Source organism: Xiphophorus couchianus, chromosome 2, assembly GCF_001444195.1.
Source record: "Xiphophorus couchianus chromosome 2, X_couchianus-1.0, whole genome shotgun sequence".
NCBI classification, from domain to species: Eukaryota; Metazoa; Chordata; class Actinopteri; order Cyprinodontiformes; family Poeciliidae; genus Xiphophorus; species Xiphophorus couchianus.
This window is the reverse complement of record NC_040229.1, coordinates 3,556,841-3,575,000: the sequence shown is the minus strand read 5'-3', so window position 1 is coordinate 3,575,000 and position 18,160 is coordinate 3,556,841. Positions and strand designations below refer to the sequence as shown.

Sequence of the window (18,160 nt, the reverse complement as noted above, 5' to 3'; positions counted from 1 at the left end):
CTGGTGATTATTGTTTATAGATTAATAATTGATAGGAAAAGGTGATGAATAGAGATTTTTTCAGGTGACGCTAATAGAGCAGACTCTATTTTTTAAGGAAGCTGAGATCCTTCAATGTGTGCAGCAAGATGTTGGAGACCTTTTATCACAGTGTTGTTGCCGGCGCCATCTTCTTTGCTGCTGTGTGTTGGGGAAGCAGCATCAGAGCCAGCGACTCTAATAGACTGGACAAAATCATCAGGAAAGCTGGCTCTGTACTGGGACTAAGGCTGGAGTCCCTGGAAACTGTGGTGGAGAGGAGGACACTGAAGAAGGTTCTGTCTATTATGGACAATAATCAGCAGCCTCTCCACCACATAGTGGACAGACAGCGGAGCTCCTTCTCACATAGGCTGCTCCAGCTCCGCTGTCGTAGGGACAGATATAGGAAATCCTTCCTGCCACATGCCATCTCACTGTACAATAAAAGCTAAATCATTGTTCTGCACTAATCAGTCCGATTTGCACAACTGCACTGTGGCACACTGCTGTACATATATTTACATATACATATCTGCATTTTGAATCCTTGCAAGGACTGCTCTAAGCTGCTTTTTATATTGACAGCATGTTATATTTTATTTTATTTTGTCTACAACTGCTACTCAGTGGTGGTTGTTGTGTGTCTTGTCTCTATGCTGCTGTAACTGCGAAATAATTTCCCTGCTGGGATGAATAAAGTCATTCTATTCTATTCTATACACCCCGTGCATGCAAAATGACAATAAAGTCAGTCTATTCTATTCTATTCTATTCTATTCTAAAACTGAACTAGAGGAGTTCTGGTACATTTATGTTTTTAATTTTATCTTACATGCAAAATGTTTTTGTTCAATTCTGGTTTCATTTTTGCTCCAATTAAAAATTAATAAATCCCTAAATTATTAGAGTATTATTTAAATAATCGATTCAGTCCCTTTCCTGTCTGTTGAATCTCAGTAATCAGTTTTTTCTCTCTTCCTGCTTCTGATTGCCTGATTTAACACTTCCTCTTCCTGTCTGCTGTCCTTCCTCTTCCTGTCTGCTGTCTTTCCTCTTCCTGTCTGCTGTCTTTCCTCTTCCTGTCTGCTGTCTTTCCTCTTCCTGTCTGCTGTCCTTCCTCTTCCTGTCTGCTGTCCTTCCTCTTCCTGTCTGCTGTCTTTCCTCTTCCTGTCTGCTGTCTTTCCTCTTCCTGTCTGCTGTCCTTCCTCTTCCTGTCTGCTGTCCTTCCTCTTCCTGCTGAGTGAAGTGAGAAGCGGGTTCACTTTGACCGCCTGAACACCGTCCCTCCAAAGGGTCAGCGCCACGCCAGGACGGCGTCGACCGGCCGCCGGCGCTCCTGCATTCCTAAAATTCTGGCCCGGCGCCGCTCGTCTATCCCCAAACAGATCATCAGGTACCGGTGGGAACCGGTTTGGGTCGGTCTGAGGCTGACATGGAGGGGGTGCGCTGCTCAGGTGGAGAAAACAGGCAGCCATGCGTTGCCATAGCGATATGACCATTCTTCTTTCTACTGTGTTTATTTAAATTCTGAGTTTGGATGATTTTATTTCCGTCACTGTGAAACTTGAAGACCAGAATATTTGATTTTACTTTTAGGATTTTTCCTGACTCGGTTCCAACTGAGCGTCAAATCAAACTGAGCTTCGTCTCGATCTGGAATAAAGGAGCAAACGTTCCCTACAAACGTTCCCTACAAACGTTCCCTACAAACGTTCCCTAAGCAGAACCCAGAACTCTTCCTCAGCCGCTTCTTCTGGTTTTTCCAAAGTTGTTCCAGAAACATTCCTGTCTGCAGGAGGAGCCCGCAGCACTACTCCTCCCCGTCATGTTCAGCCTTAAAAGGTGCTGCTGCTGTCCATGATGACGGATGAGTGTTTATGTAACGTTCAGCTCTCTAAACACTCCTCTTCCTCCTGATGAAGCACAGCCTGCCCTCGTTTTTATTTATTACTCTGATCTACAGCAGCGTTTCCAAACTTTTCCATTTCCATCTGCAAACCCACACAAGATGCAGCAAAATATGTAAGAAACTTCAGAATGTTTTTCTCCCAGTTATCATCAGTTTATTCTAAACACAAACATTCATTCAGAGTGAATGAATGAATGAATGAATTCATACCTCCTGATTCCAGGACGCTTTTCTGCAGCTGGAATCTTCATACAGCCGCTTTCTGCTCACAAACTTTTCCATTTTCTTTCCACTAGTTGGTACGCTAGTTGCTATGCTAGTTGCTACGCTAGTTGCTATGCTAGTTGGCATGCAGGTTGCTATGCTAGCTGGAGGAGAAAAGCAGCATGACGAGTTCGACTGGCAGCCAATCAGAAAGATGAGAAGTTTTTCTAAAAATGATGGAAAACAGATTAGATTTTATTAAGAAAAATGATCATTAAAAATTTACGATGCGCTCCATTTAAAGGGACAGAGGGAAACGTTAGAGAGGACCTGAGCCAGCACTGAACAGTTCCTGAACTGTTCATCTGACTCTTTACTGTCAGATCATTTGATCTTCATCAGAATTGCAGCTTTTAGTGATGAAGCTGAACGATTCGGTTTCTCCTGCTGGTTTCTTCCTCATTCCTGACATTCAGCTCCTCTTCTTCACCTTTCTGCTTTTCTCTGTGGAAAAAGACAAAAAACATCTGATTCTGTTTAATGAAATGATCTGCAGCCACAGATAAAATGATGAAGTGATGAAATGATGAAGTGATGAAATGATGAAGTGATGAAATGATGAAGTGATGAAATGATGAAATGATGAAATGATGAAATGATGAAGTGATGAAATGATGAAGTGATGAAGTGATGAAATGATGAAGTGATGAAATGATGAAATGATGAAATGATGAAGTGATGAAATGATGAAGTGATGAAATGATGAAGTGATGAAATGATGAAATGATGAAATGATGAAGTGATGAAGTGATGAAATGATGAAATGATGAAGTGATGAAATGATGAAGTGATGAAATGATGAAGTGATGAAATGATGAAATGATGAAGTGATGAAATGATGAAGTGATGAAGTGATGAAATGATGAAGTGATGAAATGATGAAGTGATGAAATGATGAAATGATGAAGTGATGAAATGATGAAGTGATGAAGTGATGAAATGATGAAGTGATGAAATGATGAAGTGATGAAATGATGAAGTGATGAAGTGATGAAATGATGAAGTGATGAAGTGATGAAGTTATGAAGTGATGAAATGATGAAGTGATGAAGTGATGAAATGATGAAGTGATGAAATGATGAAGTGATGATGTGATGAAGTGATGAAATGATGAAGTGATGAAATGATGAAGTGATGAAATGATGAAATGATGAAGTGATGAAATGATGAAGTGATGAAATGATGATGTGATGAAATGATGAAGTGATGAAGTGATGATGTGATGAAGTGATGAAGTGATGAAGTGATGAAATGATGAAGTGATGAAATGATGAAGTGATGAAGTGATGAAATGATGAAGTGATGAAATGATGAAGTGATGAAGTGATGAAATGATGAAGTGATGAAGTGATGAAATGATGAAGTGATGAAATGATGAAGTGATGAAGTGATGAAATGATGAAGTGATGAAATGATGAAGTGATGAAGTGATGAAATGATGAAGTGATGAAATGATGAAGTGATGAAGTGATGAAATAATGAAGTGATGAAATGATGAAATGATGAAGTGATGAAGTGATGAAATGATGAAGTGATGAAGTGATGAAATGATGAAGTGATGAAATGATGAAGTGATGAAGTGATGAAGTGATGAAATGATGAAGTGATGAAGTGATGAAATGATGAAATGATGAAGTGATGAAATGATGAAGTGATGAAATGATGAAGTGATGAAGTGATGAAATAATGAAGTGATGAAATGATGAAATGATGAAGTGATGAAGTGATGAAATGATGAAGTGATGAAGTGATGAAGTGATGAAATGATGAAGTGATGAAATGATGAAGTGATGAAGTGATGAAATGATGAAGTGATGAAGTGATGAAGTGATGAAATGATGAAGTGATGAAATGATGAAGTGATGAAGTGATGAAATGATGAAGTGATGAAATGATGAAGTGATGAAGTGATGAAGTGATGAAATGATGAAGTGATGAAGTGATGAAGTGATGAAATGATGAAGTGATGAAGTGATGAAATGATGAAGTGATGAAGTGATGAAATGATGAAGTGATGAAATGATGAAATGATGAAATGATGAAGTGATGAAATGATGAAGTGATGAAATGATGAAGTGATGAAGTGATGAAATGATGAAGTGATGAAGTGATGAAATGATGAAGTGATGAAATGATGAAGTGATGAAGTGATGAAATGATGAAGTGATGAAATGATGAAGTGATGAAGTGATGAAATGATGAAGTGATGAAATGATGAAGTGATGAAGTGATGAAATGATGAAGTGATGAAGTGATGAAGTGATGAAATGATGAAGTGATGAAATGATGAAATGATGAAGTGATGAAATGATGAAGTGATGAAGTGATGAAATGTGAAGTGATGAAATGATGAAGTGATGAAGTGATAAATGATGAAGTGATGAAGTGATGAAATGATGAAGTGATGAAGTGATGAAGTGATGAAATGATGAAGTGATGAAATGATGAAGTGATGAAGTGATGAAGTGATGAAGTGATGAAATGATGAAGTGATGAAGTGATGAAATGATGAAATGATGAAGTGATGAAGTGATGAAATGATGAAATGATGAAGTGATGAAGTGATGAAATGATGAATGATGAGTGATGAAATGATGAAGTGATGAAGTGATGAAATGATGAAGTGATGAAGTGATGAAATGATGAAGTGATGAAATGATGAAGTGATGAAGTGATGAAATGATGAAGTGATGAAGTGATGAAGTGATGAAATGATGAAATGATGAAGTGATGAAGTGATGAAATGATGAAGTGATGAAATGATGAAGTGATGAAGTGATGAAATGATGAAGTGATGAAATGATGAAGTGATGAAGTGATGAAATGATGAAGTGATGAAGTGATGAAGTGATGAAATGATGAAGTGATGAAATGATGAAATGATGAAGTGATGAAATGATGAAGTGATGAAGTGATGAAATGATGAAATGATGAAGTGATGAAGTGATGAAATGATGAAGTGATGAAGTGATGAAATGATGAAGTGATGAAGTGATGAAATGATGAAGTGATGAAATGATGAAATGATGAAGTGATGAAGTGATGAAATGATGAAGTGATGAAGTGATGAAATGATGAAGTGATGAAGTGATGAAATGATGAAATGATGAAGTGATGAAGTGATGAAATGATGAAGTGATGAAGTGATGAAGTGATGAAGTGATGAAATGATGAAGTGATGAAGTGATGAAGTGATGAAGTGATGAAATGATGAAGTGATGAAATGATGAAGTGATGAAGTGATGAAATGATGAAGTGATGAAATGATGAAGTGATTGAAGTGATGAAAATGATGAATGAAGTGATGAAGTGATGAAGTGATGAAGTGATGAATGATGAAATGATGAAGTGATGAAGTGATGAAATGATGAAGTGATGAATGATGAAGTGATGAAATGATGAAGTGATGAAGTGATGAAATGATGAAGTGATGAAGTGATGAAATGATGAAATGATGAAATGATGAAATGATGAAGTGATGAAGTGATGAAGTGATGAAGTGATGAAATGATGAAATGATGAAATGATGAAGTGATGAAATGATGAAGTGATGAAGTGATGAAATGATGAAGTGATGAAATGATGAAGTGATGAAATGATGAAATGATGAAATGATGAAGTGATGAAATGATGAAGTGATGAAGTGATGAAGTGATGAAATGATGAAGTGATGAAATGATGAAGTGATGAAGTGATGAAATGATGAAGTGATGAAATGATGAAATGATGAAGTGATAAAGTGATGAAATGATGAAGTGATGAAATGATGAAGTGATGAAATGATGAAATGATGAAGTGATGAAATGATGAAGTGATGAAGTGATGAAATGATGAAGTGATGAAGTGATGAAGTGATGAAATGATGAAATGATGAAGTGATGAAGTGATGAAATGATGAAGTGATGAAATGATGAAGTGATGAAGTGATGAAGTGATGAAATGATGAAGTGATGAAATGATGAAGTGATGAAGTGATGAAATGATGAAGTGATGAAGTGATGAAATGATGAAGTGATGAAGTGATGAAATGATGAAGTGATGAAGTGATGAAATGATGAAGTGATGAAATGATGAAGTGATGAAGTGATGAAATGATGAAGTGATGAAATGATGAAGTGATGAAGTGATGAAATGATGAAGTGATGTAACTTTATAGTTTTTTATTCATATTGTTCACAAGTTTTTTCTTCATGTTAAAAACATAAAACTGAAAATATTTATTTGGATTTTATGGAATCAACCAAAGATGTGAAGGAGAACAAAAGTTACCAGTCTGACCTCTTCTGCAGAACTGGTTTCCAGTCAGAGTAACTGGTTTCTTCCTGGATTCATCCATCTTCAGCTCTGGGTTCGGCTCGGTTCACTGGTTCTCTAAAGAACCTCTGAACCAGAACCAGAACCTCTGAACCGGACTCAGACTAAATGACGTGTTTCTCTGGATTTTTTTGTACTTTCTGGTATCTAAAACGTCTGGGTGGACCTAGCCCCGCCTTCGAGCCTCAGCTCCTCCCCCCACTCAGCTCCTTCAGACTAGCCAGCAGCAGTTAGCAAACAGCTGGTTCTTTTAAATCATGTTTGACATATAAAGCATTTTTATAAGTGAAGGTAAAACAGTTCATGGATATTTTACATCTTAAAATGTAAATCTGAACTCTGACCCTGAATTCTTGTGGTGCTAACAAACATGTTTGTTTTGGTTCTGATGGCGCCTGTCCTGCTGCAGGGGGACGGCTGATTGGTTCGGCGTGAGTAAGGACGGCGACGGCGGCCAGCGCTGGAGGAGGCGGAGCCTGCAGCACTGCAGCCAGCTGTTCGGGGGCCTGAAGGCCCAGGTGACGCTGCTCAGCCTGGACAGCCTGTCCCTGTCCAGCACCAACCCCCACCCCGACCCCACCCCCAAACCCCGCCCGCCCCCACGCCGCCACCGCTACGGGATGCAGCGGGTAGGCTAGCTGCTAGCTGCTAGCTGCTCAGGACGCAGGAAAGAACCGGAGAAACATTACCTTTTCTCTCCCTTGGTTTCTTCGTTCCTCATCACATTTTCAGTTCCTGGTGTAAAAACGTTTTCAAGTTCAAATGACTCGAAGCTTTCCTTTCTTTATTTTTCACTAAAGTGCAAAAAGGATTACATTTTTTCTAGGGCTGTCAAACTGAACCTGATCATTTACGTTCTTTTAGCGACTTTAATTCTTTTAGTTTTTACTATGAACTGTAAAGTAATTAAACTATGAAATGTAATTAAAAACAAAAACATGACTGATAAAGACTTCATGTTTTCCATTTTAAGAAATTTTTAATTTGTGTTTTTTTTAAGTGTTTCATCTTTCAAACTAAATTAGTCCATTCTTAAATTATAATGGCGGGCCCTAAACGGCCCCCGCGCCGCATGTTGGACACCTGTGGCCTGCAACAGGGTTCGACTGATTCAGGACTGAAGAGCAAACAGAAATAGTTTGATTTTAAAAAACAACACTGATTAGTAGAAATGTTTCCACTAATGAGCTGAGGGTTTACAAACGTGATACTTGGACTAGACCGTACCTGATGAGCTGATGGTCTGAGTTTTATCACAATAAAGTGGAAAACATAAAAGAAAAATGACACAAAGATGAATTTCCTTTTCCATTTAAATATTCAAACCTTACAACTTTTAGATTCCCAAAATAATCCTCCGCAGCGACATTTGATGTGCGTGTTTCATGTGGGTGTGTGTGTGTGTATTTCATATGTGGGTGTGTGTGTGTGTGCACAGGTCGTGGACCCCCTGGCTCGCGGTCGGGCCTTCCGGATGGGGGATGACCTGGACGGACCTGGCGCCCCTCAGACGCCGCTCACCCCAGGCTCCGCCTCCCTCTGCTCCTTCTCCAGCTCACGCTCCGCCCTCAACAGGTTGCCACGGCGACGCAAGCGGGAGTCCGTGGCCGTCATGAGCATCAAGGCTGCCGCGGCGCTGATGAAGGTTTGGTTTCTGTCCGTTTACATTTACAGAGTAAAAAATATTCAGTGATTTTAATGTTACTAATGAAAAACTGAGTTTAAAATTAAATTAAATCAAATCTGATGAAATGTAACTCAGGTTGATTATTTTCACCAACTAATTCATGTCTGGGGCCGTTTTTTTTTGTGGGTGTCAGAGTAAAAGGGGCCGCCTTACACAAACACACCACACTTTTCAGATTTGTGCTTGTAGGTTTTTGGTATTTTCACCGTTTGTATTATTATTATTCACAGCTTCATGTTCAGCTGGTCCAGGCAGAGAAACCATAAACTATCTGAAGGTTGTGGGTTTGACTCCTGCTGCCAATCAATAAATCAATACATCAGATATTGGTGAATGTTACAGAATATTTGAGAGTTTGATGAATTTATTCTGATTTCAGGGCCACAATTCAATTCATTCACGATTTTTAATTTAGAAATAATTGTTTTATTGAAATAGATTCTGAATAAATTATGACTAATGAGAGAAAAACCTTCATAAACATTTATTTTTAAACTATTTTATTAGGTTCCATAATGTACCAGTTTATTTTAAATCAGTTTACATAGAAACAAAAATAGGTTTTACATTAAACTCTGTAACTTAAATGACCAATATTGGCTTTTATGCAAATGAAAAATGATCAACGAATAATTCGAGATACATAAAATACATAAAGAGGACAAAACAAACAGGATGTAAACATGTTCAACTTAAACGCATTTTAACATTTATTTCATATAAAGGCTTGCAGATATTAATGCACTGTTCTAGTTATAGATATTCAATCTGGAGAGACTCAGACGGAGATAAGAAGACAATTAGAAGAGTTTATTGACAAACAGGATTTAAAGTCTTTGGCGCTCGGGCCCCGGCTGGGGATAACGGTTATCGCAGCGTTAGCGACAGGCTTCAGATGAGCATCCCAATGCTGTTAGGAACGTCGTCCCCCAGGGCCCGGTTCTGGTGGTGGAGGTTGAAGAAGGGTGCGGGCCTCAGGACCGGGCGAATGGAGGAGAAGGGGTGGTGGTGGGTGGAGCTCGGCTGGAGAGCGAAGGACACCATGACTGAAGGTCCTTATCAGCTGGGACTTGGTCGATGATTGGACGTGACGTGGCTTGGTCCAGCGTTGATAGGTCGACGATTGTGGGCTGATCGCTTCAATTAACGGGGGGGATAAAAGAGTCTTCCAGTTTGAATTTGCGCCTAGGCTTCCTTTTAGAAAATACTGAAAGTTAAAACTAAATTAATAGGAATAATAATTGATTAGATGATGTAAAGATGAGTTCAAAGCCAGAGGTCAGTTAAAATGATCAGATTTTACTCTTTATGTCTGAATCAAATGAACATTTTATTCTATGAACTACTGACATGTCTCCAAAATTAAAAGTAAAAATGTATTATTTGAATGATGCAGCGCTTCCAGGCCTCAAGTAATGCAAAGAAAAAAATTATATTCATTTAGAAACAACAAAACTAAAGTTTAAACTCAGGAAATCAATATTTGGTGAAAAACCAGGAGGTTTTCAGTGCAGCAGTTCATTTTCCCCAGAGCTGTATATCACACATTATTCTTTTGTTTGCTTTACATTTATTTTAGTTTGAATTTTAATGAACTATGTTCAATAAAGTCCAACTCAAATTTTTGAGCATTCTGAATCAATTCCAGTGAATGAGGCTCTGCTGTTCAACTCGGTTTGACCAGAGAAACGTTGCATAAATATTCATTTATTCAGGACAAAAATATAAACATTAGTTTGTTTTTGTAACATGATCAAATGTGATAAAGTTAAAAGTTTTATAAATTCTTCATTAAAACTCTGGATTTTAAGATTTGGAAATGAAATTTTTTTGTTTTCTGCTATAACTGCTCCTCTTCCGCCGTTTTAAAGCCATCGGTCATTTACACACACACACACACACACACACACACACACACACACACCCTCGCCCTGCGCGCTCCTTCCTCTCAGGTGGGAAATTATCCAGATTCGCCTCAATTTCTGTTTATTTGTTTAATATTTATCACAGCCCATAGCGACACAGTGTGGCTTCATCTAAAATGACAGCAGTCAATATGATCAGCAAGTACTAAGGAAAAGTTAGCTGTCCGGTTTGTAGACTCCAGTAGAGAACGGACCTGATGATGTCATCGACCCTGATGATGTCATCAACCCAAGAGATGGAGACCTCCATGGGTGAAAAATATATCAAAAGATGAATATTTTTGAAGTAATTATGAGTTTTGGCGAATCACAAACAGCAATTTTTTAGGTGATAGGAAAATTGCAACATATTTAGGCAACATGTTCAACTAGTCCTGTATCCCTTTAAATGTTAATATTTTAATAATATTAATAAATACAGCTACAGTTTTACTAGATAGAGCTCGGTTTTGATTGTTGGTCATTTAGGAAATGAAAATAAATTGATGATCAGAGTTTGAAGTTTATTGAAGCCTTTTCTCATCCAGATGCTGGAAACAAACCTGAGCCATAATGCTGCCACCACCGTGCTTCCTGAGGGCCAGCACCGTTCTGTTCCTGTCTTTAAATGGGACACTTTTTATTTAAATCTAATTTTTCCATCAAATTAGCTGCTAATCCGGGAATTTTATTTAAGTTTTTTCAAACACAAACTCTGAATAATTGTTTGTTTTGACTGATTTTTTAATGTCGGTCTCAGATCCTGTTCCGGGCTGGTCCGGTTCTGGTTCTGACCTGGCGTCCTGACTGGGTTCTGTTGTTGATTTCAGGGTCGGACGGCGGCTGAGGGCGGCGCTGGGAGGCGGAGGCGGAGCTTCATGCCTCCCAGTTTCTATGACGACGACACGACGGATTTCCCGGACGAGTTGGACACTTCGTTCTTCAGCAGAGTGAGGAAACGCCGTTTATTTAAAAATGTGAAGAATAATTATGTAAAGTAGTATTATTTGATGTTGATTGGATCTCACACTCAGTTGTTGGATTTTCATATGGAGACTCGGCAATAAATCGATTATTAAATTATAAATGTTTTGGTTTTCAAAGATTTAATTTAGAAAAATCTGGATTTTATGCCACCAATCTGCTCTTTGGGCTTCTGTAGTGATGTCATCGCTCAGGGCGGCCATCTTGTTCTGTTAAGCGTTCTGTTAATCTGGACTTTCAGGTCAGTGAGTGTTGTGGTCAGGAGAAGACTGATTAATTTTAAAGTCGTAATATTAGGAGGATAAATTAGTAACTTTATGGGAACATTCATCAGTTAAATGATGAATGTCGATCATTTTGTGACGCTGCCATCCGTTCTACAGGTAACGAAAAGTTTCATGTTTTTACGCGCCAGCATCAAAATGTCACCAGGAATTTCAATTGATTTTCCAAATAACTGAGTTTGTTTAGAAGAAAACTGAACTGATCACATCAGACCCTGATAACTAATACAAACTTTTTTCTTTAAAACAAAACGTTTGAGACGTTCTGCTGGTAAAATTGTGTCTTTATTCTGCTAATATCACAACTTTATTTTGTAATTAAACAAAAATTCTCCTAGCTTTTCCCTGATACTCCGTCTTCTGAGGATTGAGATAAAATCCACTTTTTGAAAATTATAATAATTATTTTAGGAAAGAAAGTGAAGAAAAAACCGATGAAATCTGATTTGGTATGAAATAACAGAGAAACTTTTTTCCGCTGCAGGAAGAGACGTCCAGCTACGCCGACGACGTGTTTGAGACGCCGTCAGAGACCGACCTGCAGCCCGGCGCCGAGAGAGGAAACGCTCTGACAGGAAGTGCTCTGGACCGGACCAAGCTGGAGCGGACTCACCTGATGTTGTGGGCGGAGTTTTGAACACGAGTGTGACCTCACAGGTAAACCGGAGCGTTTCCATGACGCTTCCTCCCTCTCCGCAGGCCGCTGGAGCGAGGCTGGCGGAAGGCCAAGGACGGCGCGCCGCCGCAGCGGGAGGCGGCGAGCGGGCCGCAGCGGCGCGGGCACAGGATCTCGGCGCCGGTCCAGAAGCTGTTCGCCCGGGACAAGAGGCCGTATGGACTGGGCATGGTGGGCCGGCTCACCAAGCGGACCTACCGCCAGCGCCTGGACAGCTTCGTCCAGAAACAGATCCAAGACATGAACGACCACAGGCACGACCTCTGCTCGACCTCTGCTCCGGGTTCAAAGGTCAGCCGGCTCTGTGACTCGTCATGTTTTCTTCTTCAGGCCTTTCTTCAGCTACTGGATCACCTTCGTCCACCTGCTGGTCACCGTCCTGTCCGTCTCCATCTACGGCATCGCGCCGATCGGGTTCACGCAACACGAGACCGTCGACTCTGTGAGCCGGATTATAATCTGTAATCTGTTCCATAATCCTTCTCCTCTGAATGTTTCACCTTCCATTCAATCCAGGTGCTGAGAAATAAGGGAGTTTATGAAAACGTGAAGTTTGTGCAGCAGCAGAACTTCTGGGTCGGTCCGAGCTCGGTAAGAACCAAACCACTGAATCGCTTTCAGAAACTGTAACAAAACAATTACAATATTTTGATAAACGCTTAAAGAAATAATTATATTAACAGGAGAGAAGATAACAAATGTTAAAGTTGCTGAACAAATATTAGAAATGAAAAAATTTGCAGTAGCAAAGAATTCTGAAAAATTCAAGTAAGATTATTTAAAGTGAACATGAATATAACAAACATTTTATTATGAACATTTTGAAGAGGAAACAGACCGACTGTAAAATTCACTTTCATGTTAATAGTTCAGATCTGTAAGGCAAACAGTTAATTCATTTCTTCCTGCAGAGAACATCATTGAAGATTATTTAAAGTTTTTGTTTCTGCCGCTGTCCTGCAGGAGGCGCTGATCCACCTGGGGGCAAAGTTTTCTCCTTGCATGCGTCAAGATGAAGAGATCCAGCAGCTGATTGAGGAGACGAAGACGAGAGAACGACAATCCGGCTGCTGCGTTCGGAACGACCGCTCCGGCTGCCTGCAGACGCTGCAGGAGGAATGTTCGGTGGGTGGAAGAACTCCGCCATGCTCTCAGGTTCCCTCAGACTAAAGCTGAACTGAACTGTGTCTGTCTGCAGAGCACCCTGGCAGTTTGGGTGAAGTGGCCTCAACACGCCAGTGCTCCATATTTAGAGGGGAAACCACGGCAACACGGCTCAGTCTGCCACCAGGACCCCAGGTGACCCGGAACAGAACAGAGTCGGCAGTTCTTAGCATTTGGACCCAAAGGTTTCTGAGTTTTGTTGCTCTGGAGGCCAGCAGTAAACTAAAGGATGAAATCATCAGTCAAAACTTCTGGACTGATGAAAACCCAAACCTTCCCTCAGCACAAAGCACGGCGGTGTAGGAATGAGGCTTTGGGCCTGTGTGACGTTCACAAACCGGGCCGGTACTCCTCCACAGTCAGATAGAAAACTGCAGCATTTGTGTTTTTGGGATGGTTCTGTTTCATCTGCAGGATGTGTTTTATTTTTACACCTCAGAACGTCGAAGCTGAAGTTCAACATGTTGGCAGATTGACTGTAACCTTCACTGTTTCTGCTCAACGCGCAGAATCTGCCAAGAACCCGCTTCAGTTTCACCGCATGAGTGGAGCGACGACATCACACAGTGGCCGGTACGACCAGCGCATTTATGATTATTATTATTATTATTATTATGATTATTATTATTATTATTATTATTATTATGTCTGCTTCTGCCTCCTGGTTCTGGTCGGTCCTGTAGATCTGCACTAAGCTGGACTCTGGGAACCACACCAACCTGCCTCACATCGACTGCAGCATCACGGGTCGGCCCTGCTGCATCGGCACCAAGGGACGGTGAGAACCCGACCAGGACAGAATCTTCTGGATCCAGAACACGGTTCCTTAAAACCAAACACAGCGATGGCTTCAGGATGTCTGTTAACTGGAGGTGAAACAGGAATTGTTTGTTTCAGATGTGAAATCACGTCCAGAGAATACTGCGACTTCATGCACGGATACTTCCATGAGGAAGCAACGCTCTGCTCACAGGTACCAGAAAAAACTCCATCATCTGCTCCACCTCCAGCTGCTGTGGTTCTGACCCAAACCAACCTGTTCCCCTCCTGGCCTGTGGGGGCGCTGCACCAAGAACCACTGAAGGAAACGACACAAAAACCTCTGAAGACGCTGAGAGCAACTTCCTTCTTCACCAGATGGAAACAAGATGGAGGATTTTAGTGTTGGAGGATTTCTCTTTAGTCTTTGGCTAAAGACCAGGAGCCATTTCTGCTGCTAGCGCTGGGCTAACACGTTAGCTTTGGTTGTATTTACCCAGAATGCCCTGCGCTGTAGTTCACTTCCTGCTTTTGGAGCGCTCTCTAGTCCGCTTGGTGTTCACATTCAAACTGAACCTAGACCGAGGTTTGGAGGACCAGAGGTCAGAGGTCGATTAGCGTTCACACCTCACCAACGGACCGGACTTTGCCTAGGCAAACGGACTGGAGCTAGAATAAAGTAGATTTTCAGCAGTGTCACAGGGGGCGGGGCTTCCTGGTCGACACCTGATGATGTCACTGTGTCTTCCAGGTGGCCTGTATGGATGATGTCTGCGGCCTGCTGCCGTTCCTCAACCCACAGATCCCAGATCAGTTCTCCCGCCTCTGGCTGTCTCTCTTCCTGCATGCCGGGTCGGTCAGCTTCTTCCTGTAACTGCAGCGCCGCCAGCTGGTGGCGCTGCAGGCTGACTGCGGCGTCTCCTGTGTGTCTGCAGCGTCCTGCACTGCCTGGTCTCGGTGTTTTTCCAGATGTCGGTTCTCAGGGATTTGGAGAAGTTGGCCGGCTGGCTCCGGATCTCCATCATCTACCTGCTGAGTGGCGTCACAGGAAACCTGGCGTCCGCCATCTTCCTGCCCTACAGAGCAGAGGTACGGCAGCCTGGCAGAGACATGCTGGCTCACACGTCTTACGCTCTGCCTTCATGTTTCTCACATTAAATCCACCAACTGGAGGTTTTGTTGGGACTTCATCCCAACGACAAACAGCAGAAAATGTTAAACTTTCTCCACCGTTTCTGTTCAATCCTTTTTGTATAAAAAAACCAATCAAAATTGTAGCTGGTTCTAATATTCTGTCATATTCAGCCTGAATTCAAAGTCCAGATAAAATCACTTTTATCTACCAAAATGGCGCCACTGGGTGCGATGACATCACTCTGAACTACGGCAACCCAAGGAGACAATTGGTGGAAAATATTCACTTTTTTTTGAAAGCAAACATTTTATTCATTGGTAGATCAGATTTATCGACCAGCCCTACCCAACCCTACAGAGGGACCTACTTCCTGTTTCCTCTTCCTGTTTCCTCTCTAGGTGGGTCCCGCCGGCAGCCAGTTCGGCATCCTGGCCTGCCTCTTCGTGGAGCTTTTCCAGAGCTGGCAGATCCTGGAGCGGCCGTGGCGAGCGTTCACCAAGCTCGCCGCCATCTCCGTCTTCTTCTTCTCCTTCGGTCTGCTGCCTTGGATCGACAACTTCGCCCATGTCTGCGGCTTCCTGTCGGGCTTCTTCCTGTCCTTCGCCTTCCTGCCGTACATCAGGTGGGTCAGCGGAGCGAAACCAAAAGGATCCAGGATCCGTTCCGTCTGTAAACATCCACTTCCTGTTTCAGCTTCGGCCACTCCGACTCGTACAAGAAGCGGCTCCAGATCTGCGGCTTCCTGCTGGTCTTCCTGGGTCTGTTCGCCGCGCTGGCCGTCCTCTTCTACGTTTACCCGCTCAAATGCGACTGGTGCGAGTTCCTCACCTGCATCCCGGTCACAGACAAGTTCTGTGAGAAGTACGACCTGAATGCACACCTGCTCTGAGCGTCAGAACCGGGTTTGGGTGTCAGAACCGGCTCTGGGCGTCAGAACCGGCTCTGGGTGTCAGAACCGGGTCTGATAACTGCTTCCTGGTGGCGCCGCAGGAACCTTCTGGAACAAATGCATCACTTCTGGATCAGGAAGGACCAGAGGTCGGCGGATCAGAACCGCTGCAGGGAGAAAGAAAATTTGCGCCAAAAACACTTTAAAAATTTGAGATCAATCTCAGAACTTTTTGGGGGGAAAATGTGAAATTTCTGAGAATTTTCCCTGTTTTTTCTGGAATATTTCTGTGATTAATCTCAAAGTTTCAGTTTTTTTCTAGCAAATTTTCAACATTGCAAAATCGGAAATTTCCAACTTTCTAATCTGAAAATTTGAGTGTTTTGTTGACACTTTGAATTTTCAAACTCAAATTTCCACGTTTTTCTAGAAAACGTGGGTTCACACCTGAACACAAGGAGCAAAGTTAACCTGTTTTTACTGTAAAGCTGACGACACAGCGCCCCCCAGCGGCCAGACGGAACATGACACGCGGTCGGAGTTGACCCGTTCTGATGAAACGTGCCTTGGCTTCATCCTCCACAGACTCACTTCCTGCCTGGAAATCCTCTGAGTGGCTGAGTTATGATTCAGTTACAGCCTTTGATACACTTTGTTTATGAATGACACGTTTTTATATCCGGTGGTAAAACTTCATCCTGTGAATGAAGCACTTAAAGCTGAATTACTGTCAAATCAGGGTTTTTTTCCGTGTTTTATTAAATATTGTAGCGTTTCAGCTACTTTTTTTTTTCTCCGAAGAGTTTTTGCGGCGCTAGTGGCTCGTATTTTTTGTACAGTAGGCAGACAGGAAGGAGGGAAGACATGCGGTAAAGGTCGTCGGGACCGGGAGTCGAACCCGTGACGTCCGCGTCGAGGACTAAGGCCTCCAAGCACGGGGCGTGCTAACCCCCTGCACCACCACAGCACACCCCGCGTTTTAGCTCCTTTTCAGCTGAGCTGGACTCGTCCTGTTCGTTTCTCACTAACAGCTGAACATTTTAGTTCAACCAACAAACTAAATACAGGATCACTGATACTGATACCGATACACCGATACAGTTTGTTAAGTTTGATACACATCAAACTTCTGACCATCAGGTGTTTTTCTGGGTTTTTTAAATTATTTTTCTATAGGAAATAATTTAATACATTAACATGATAAACTGAAACAATAGAGAAACAAACTTGTGTGCATTTTCTTTTAGTAAAACGTGCAAAAAATATTTGAGAACAAATCAGAACTGATTTGATCCAAAATACTGGAACTATTTATCGATACTGGTGAGGTAAGATCAATGCTTCAGTTTTAGATTTTTTGATTTATTGCTGTTTCTCAATTATATCTGATATTGTCCAAATTCTGCCTGAAGTTTGAACAAAAATTATTTAAAGAAAAAAAATCATCTGAAGGTCAGAAGTCTGATGATTTTTTAGCTTTATTATATTTATTACCAAAGTATTGATATCAACACTGGCCCTATGTATCGGATCAATACTAAATATTTAGCATCACTATTAATATTCATGTCTCCAGTCCAACTTCATCAGACAAACTAAAGGTTTTTCTCTGTCTGCAGAGTTAAATTAAGCAATAATGACATTGTTCCTTTTTTTCATTTCCTTAAACTTTCCAGATTTTATTATTCTTTCATGTAAAACAAAATAAATGTTCATTCCTTCGATGACCGCTAGATGGCGCCAGTGGAGTATTTCTGGGTAAAAACCTGCAACCTTTGGATGAAGGTTCTGTTGATTAAATCAGGTTTTCTAAAGTCATCAACCAGAAAACATGTTGGTTCTTCCTGGCTCAGTGACCACACACACACACACACACACACACACACACACACACACTGACAGCATTGCTCTGGATAAAAACACCTGAAGCAGAAAAGCAGCAAAGAGGTGAAAAAAGTTTATTAAATGTTTGAGATTCTGGTCAAATTTATTTTCTCAGTTGATAAAATTAGAAATCAGATGAAGAATCTTTGACCAGATGATTTGGGTGAATATTAAATAATTTGTCGTTTTGCTCATCCTGCTGCAGGAGGCCATTCATATCAGCGACAGCCTCTTGTTACTTTAAATAGGCCATCTAAGTTAAATGAGCTTGAATAAGGTAGCTGTA

The 18,160-nt window shown here is 41.2% G+C and overlaps 1 protein-coding gene across 4 annotated transcripts in view; it reads left to right on the top strand.

Moving 5' to 3' along the window:
• rhbdf1b (rhomboid 5 homolog 1b (Drosophila)) overlaps positions 1 to 16,777 on the top strand; it is a 27,724-nt gene extending 10,947 nt beyond the window's left edge. Inside the window, exons 5-22 of one of the 4 annotated variants that reach the window (XM_028039147.1) lie at positions 1,268 to 1,414; positions 6,918 to 7,137; positions 7,947 to 8,153; positions 10,930 to 11,049; positions 11,852 to 11,988; positions 12,067 to 12,297; positions 12,374 to 12,485; positions 12,560 to 12,634; positions 13,007 to 13,168; positions 13,242 to 13,342; positions 13,717 to 13,780; positions 13,891 to 13,985; positions 14,105 to 14,180; positions 14,718 to 14,818; positions 14,902 to 15,055; positions 15,500 to 15,723; positions 15,795 to 16,004; positions 16,043 to 16,777. In XM_028039147.1, coding sequence (XP_027894948.1) covers positions 1,268 to 1,414; positions 6,918 to 7,137; positions 7,947 to 8,153; positions 10,930 to 11,049; positions 11,852 to 11,988; positions 12,067 to 12,297; positions 12,374 to 12,485; positions 12,560 to 12,634; positions 13,007 to 13,168; positions 13,242 to 13,342; positions 13,717 to 13,780; positions 13,891 to 13,985; positions 14,105 to 14,180; positions 14,718 to 14,818; positions 14,902 to 15,055; positions 15,500 to 15,723; positions 15,795 to 15,990 — 2,422 coding nt within the window. In that variant the 3' untranslated portion in view covers positions 15,991 to 16,004; positions 16,043 to 16,777. Of the gene's footprint in view, positions 1 to 1,267; positions 1,415 to 6,917; positions 7,138 to 7,946; positions 8,154 to 10,929; positions 11,050 to 11,851; positions 11,989 to 12,066; positions 12,298 to 12,373; positions 12,486 to 12,559; positions 12,635 to 13,006; positions 13,169 to 13,241; positions 13,343 to 13,716; positions 13,781 to 13,890; positions 13,986 to 14,104; positions 14,181 to 14,717; positions 14,819 to 14,901; positions 15,056 to 15,499; positions 15,724 to 15,794 lie in introns of all 4 variants that reach the window. The other 3 variants (XM_028039154.1, XM_028039164.1, XM_028039174.1) reach the window with 3 other exon arrangements.
• The last annotated feature ends 1,383 nt before the right edge of the window (positions 16,778 to 18,160 follow it).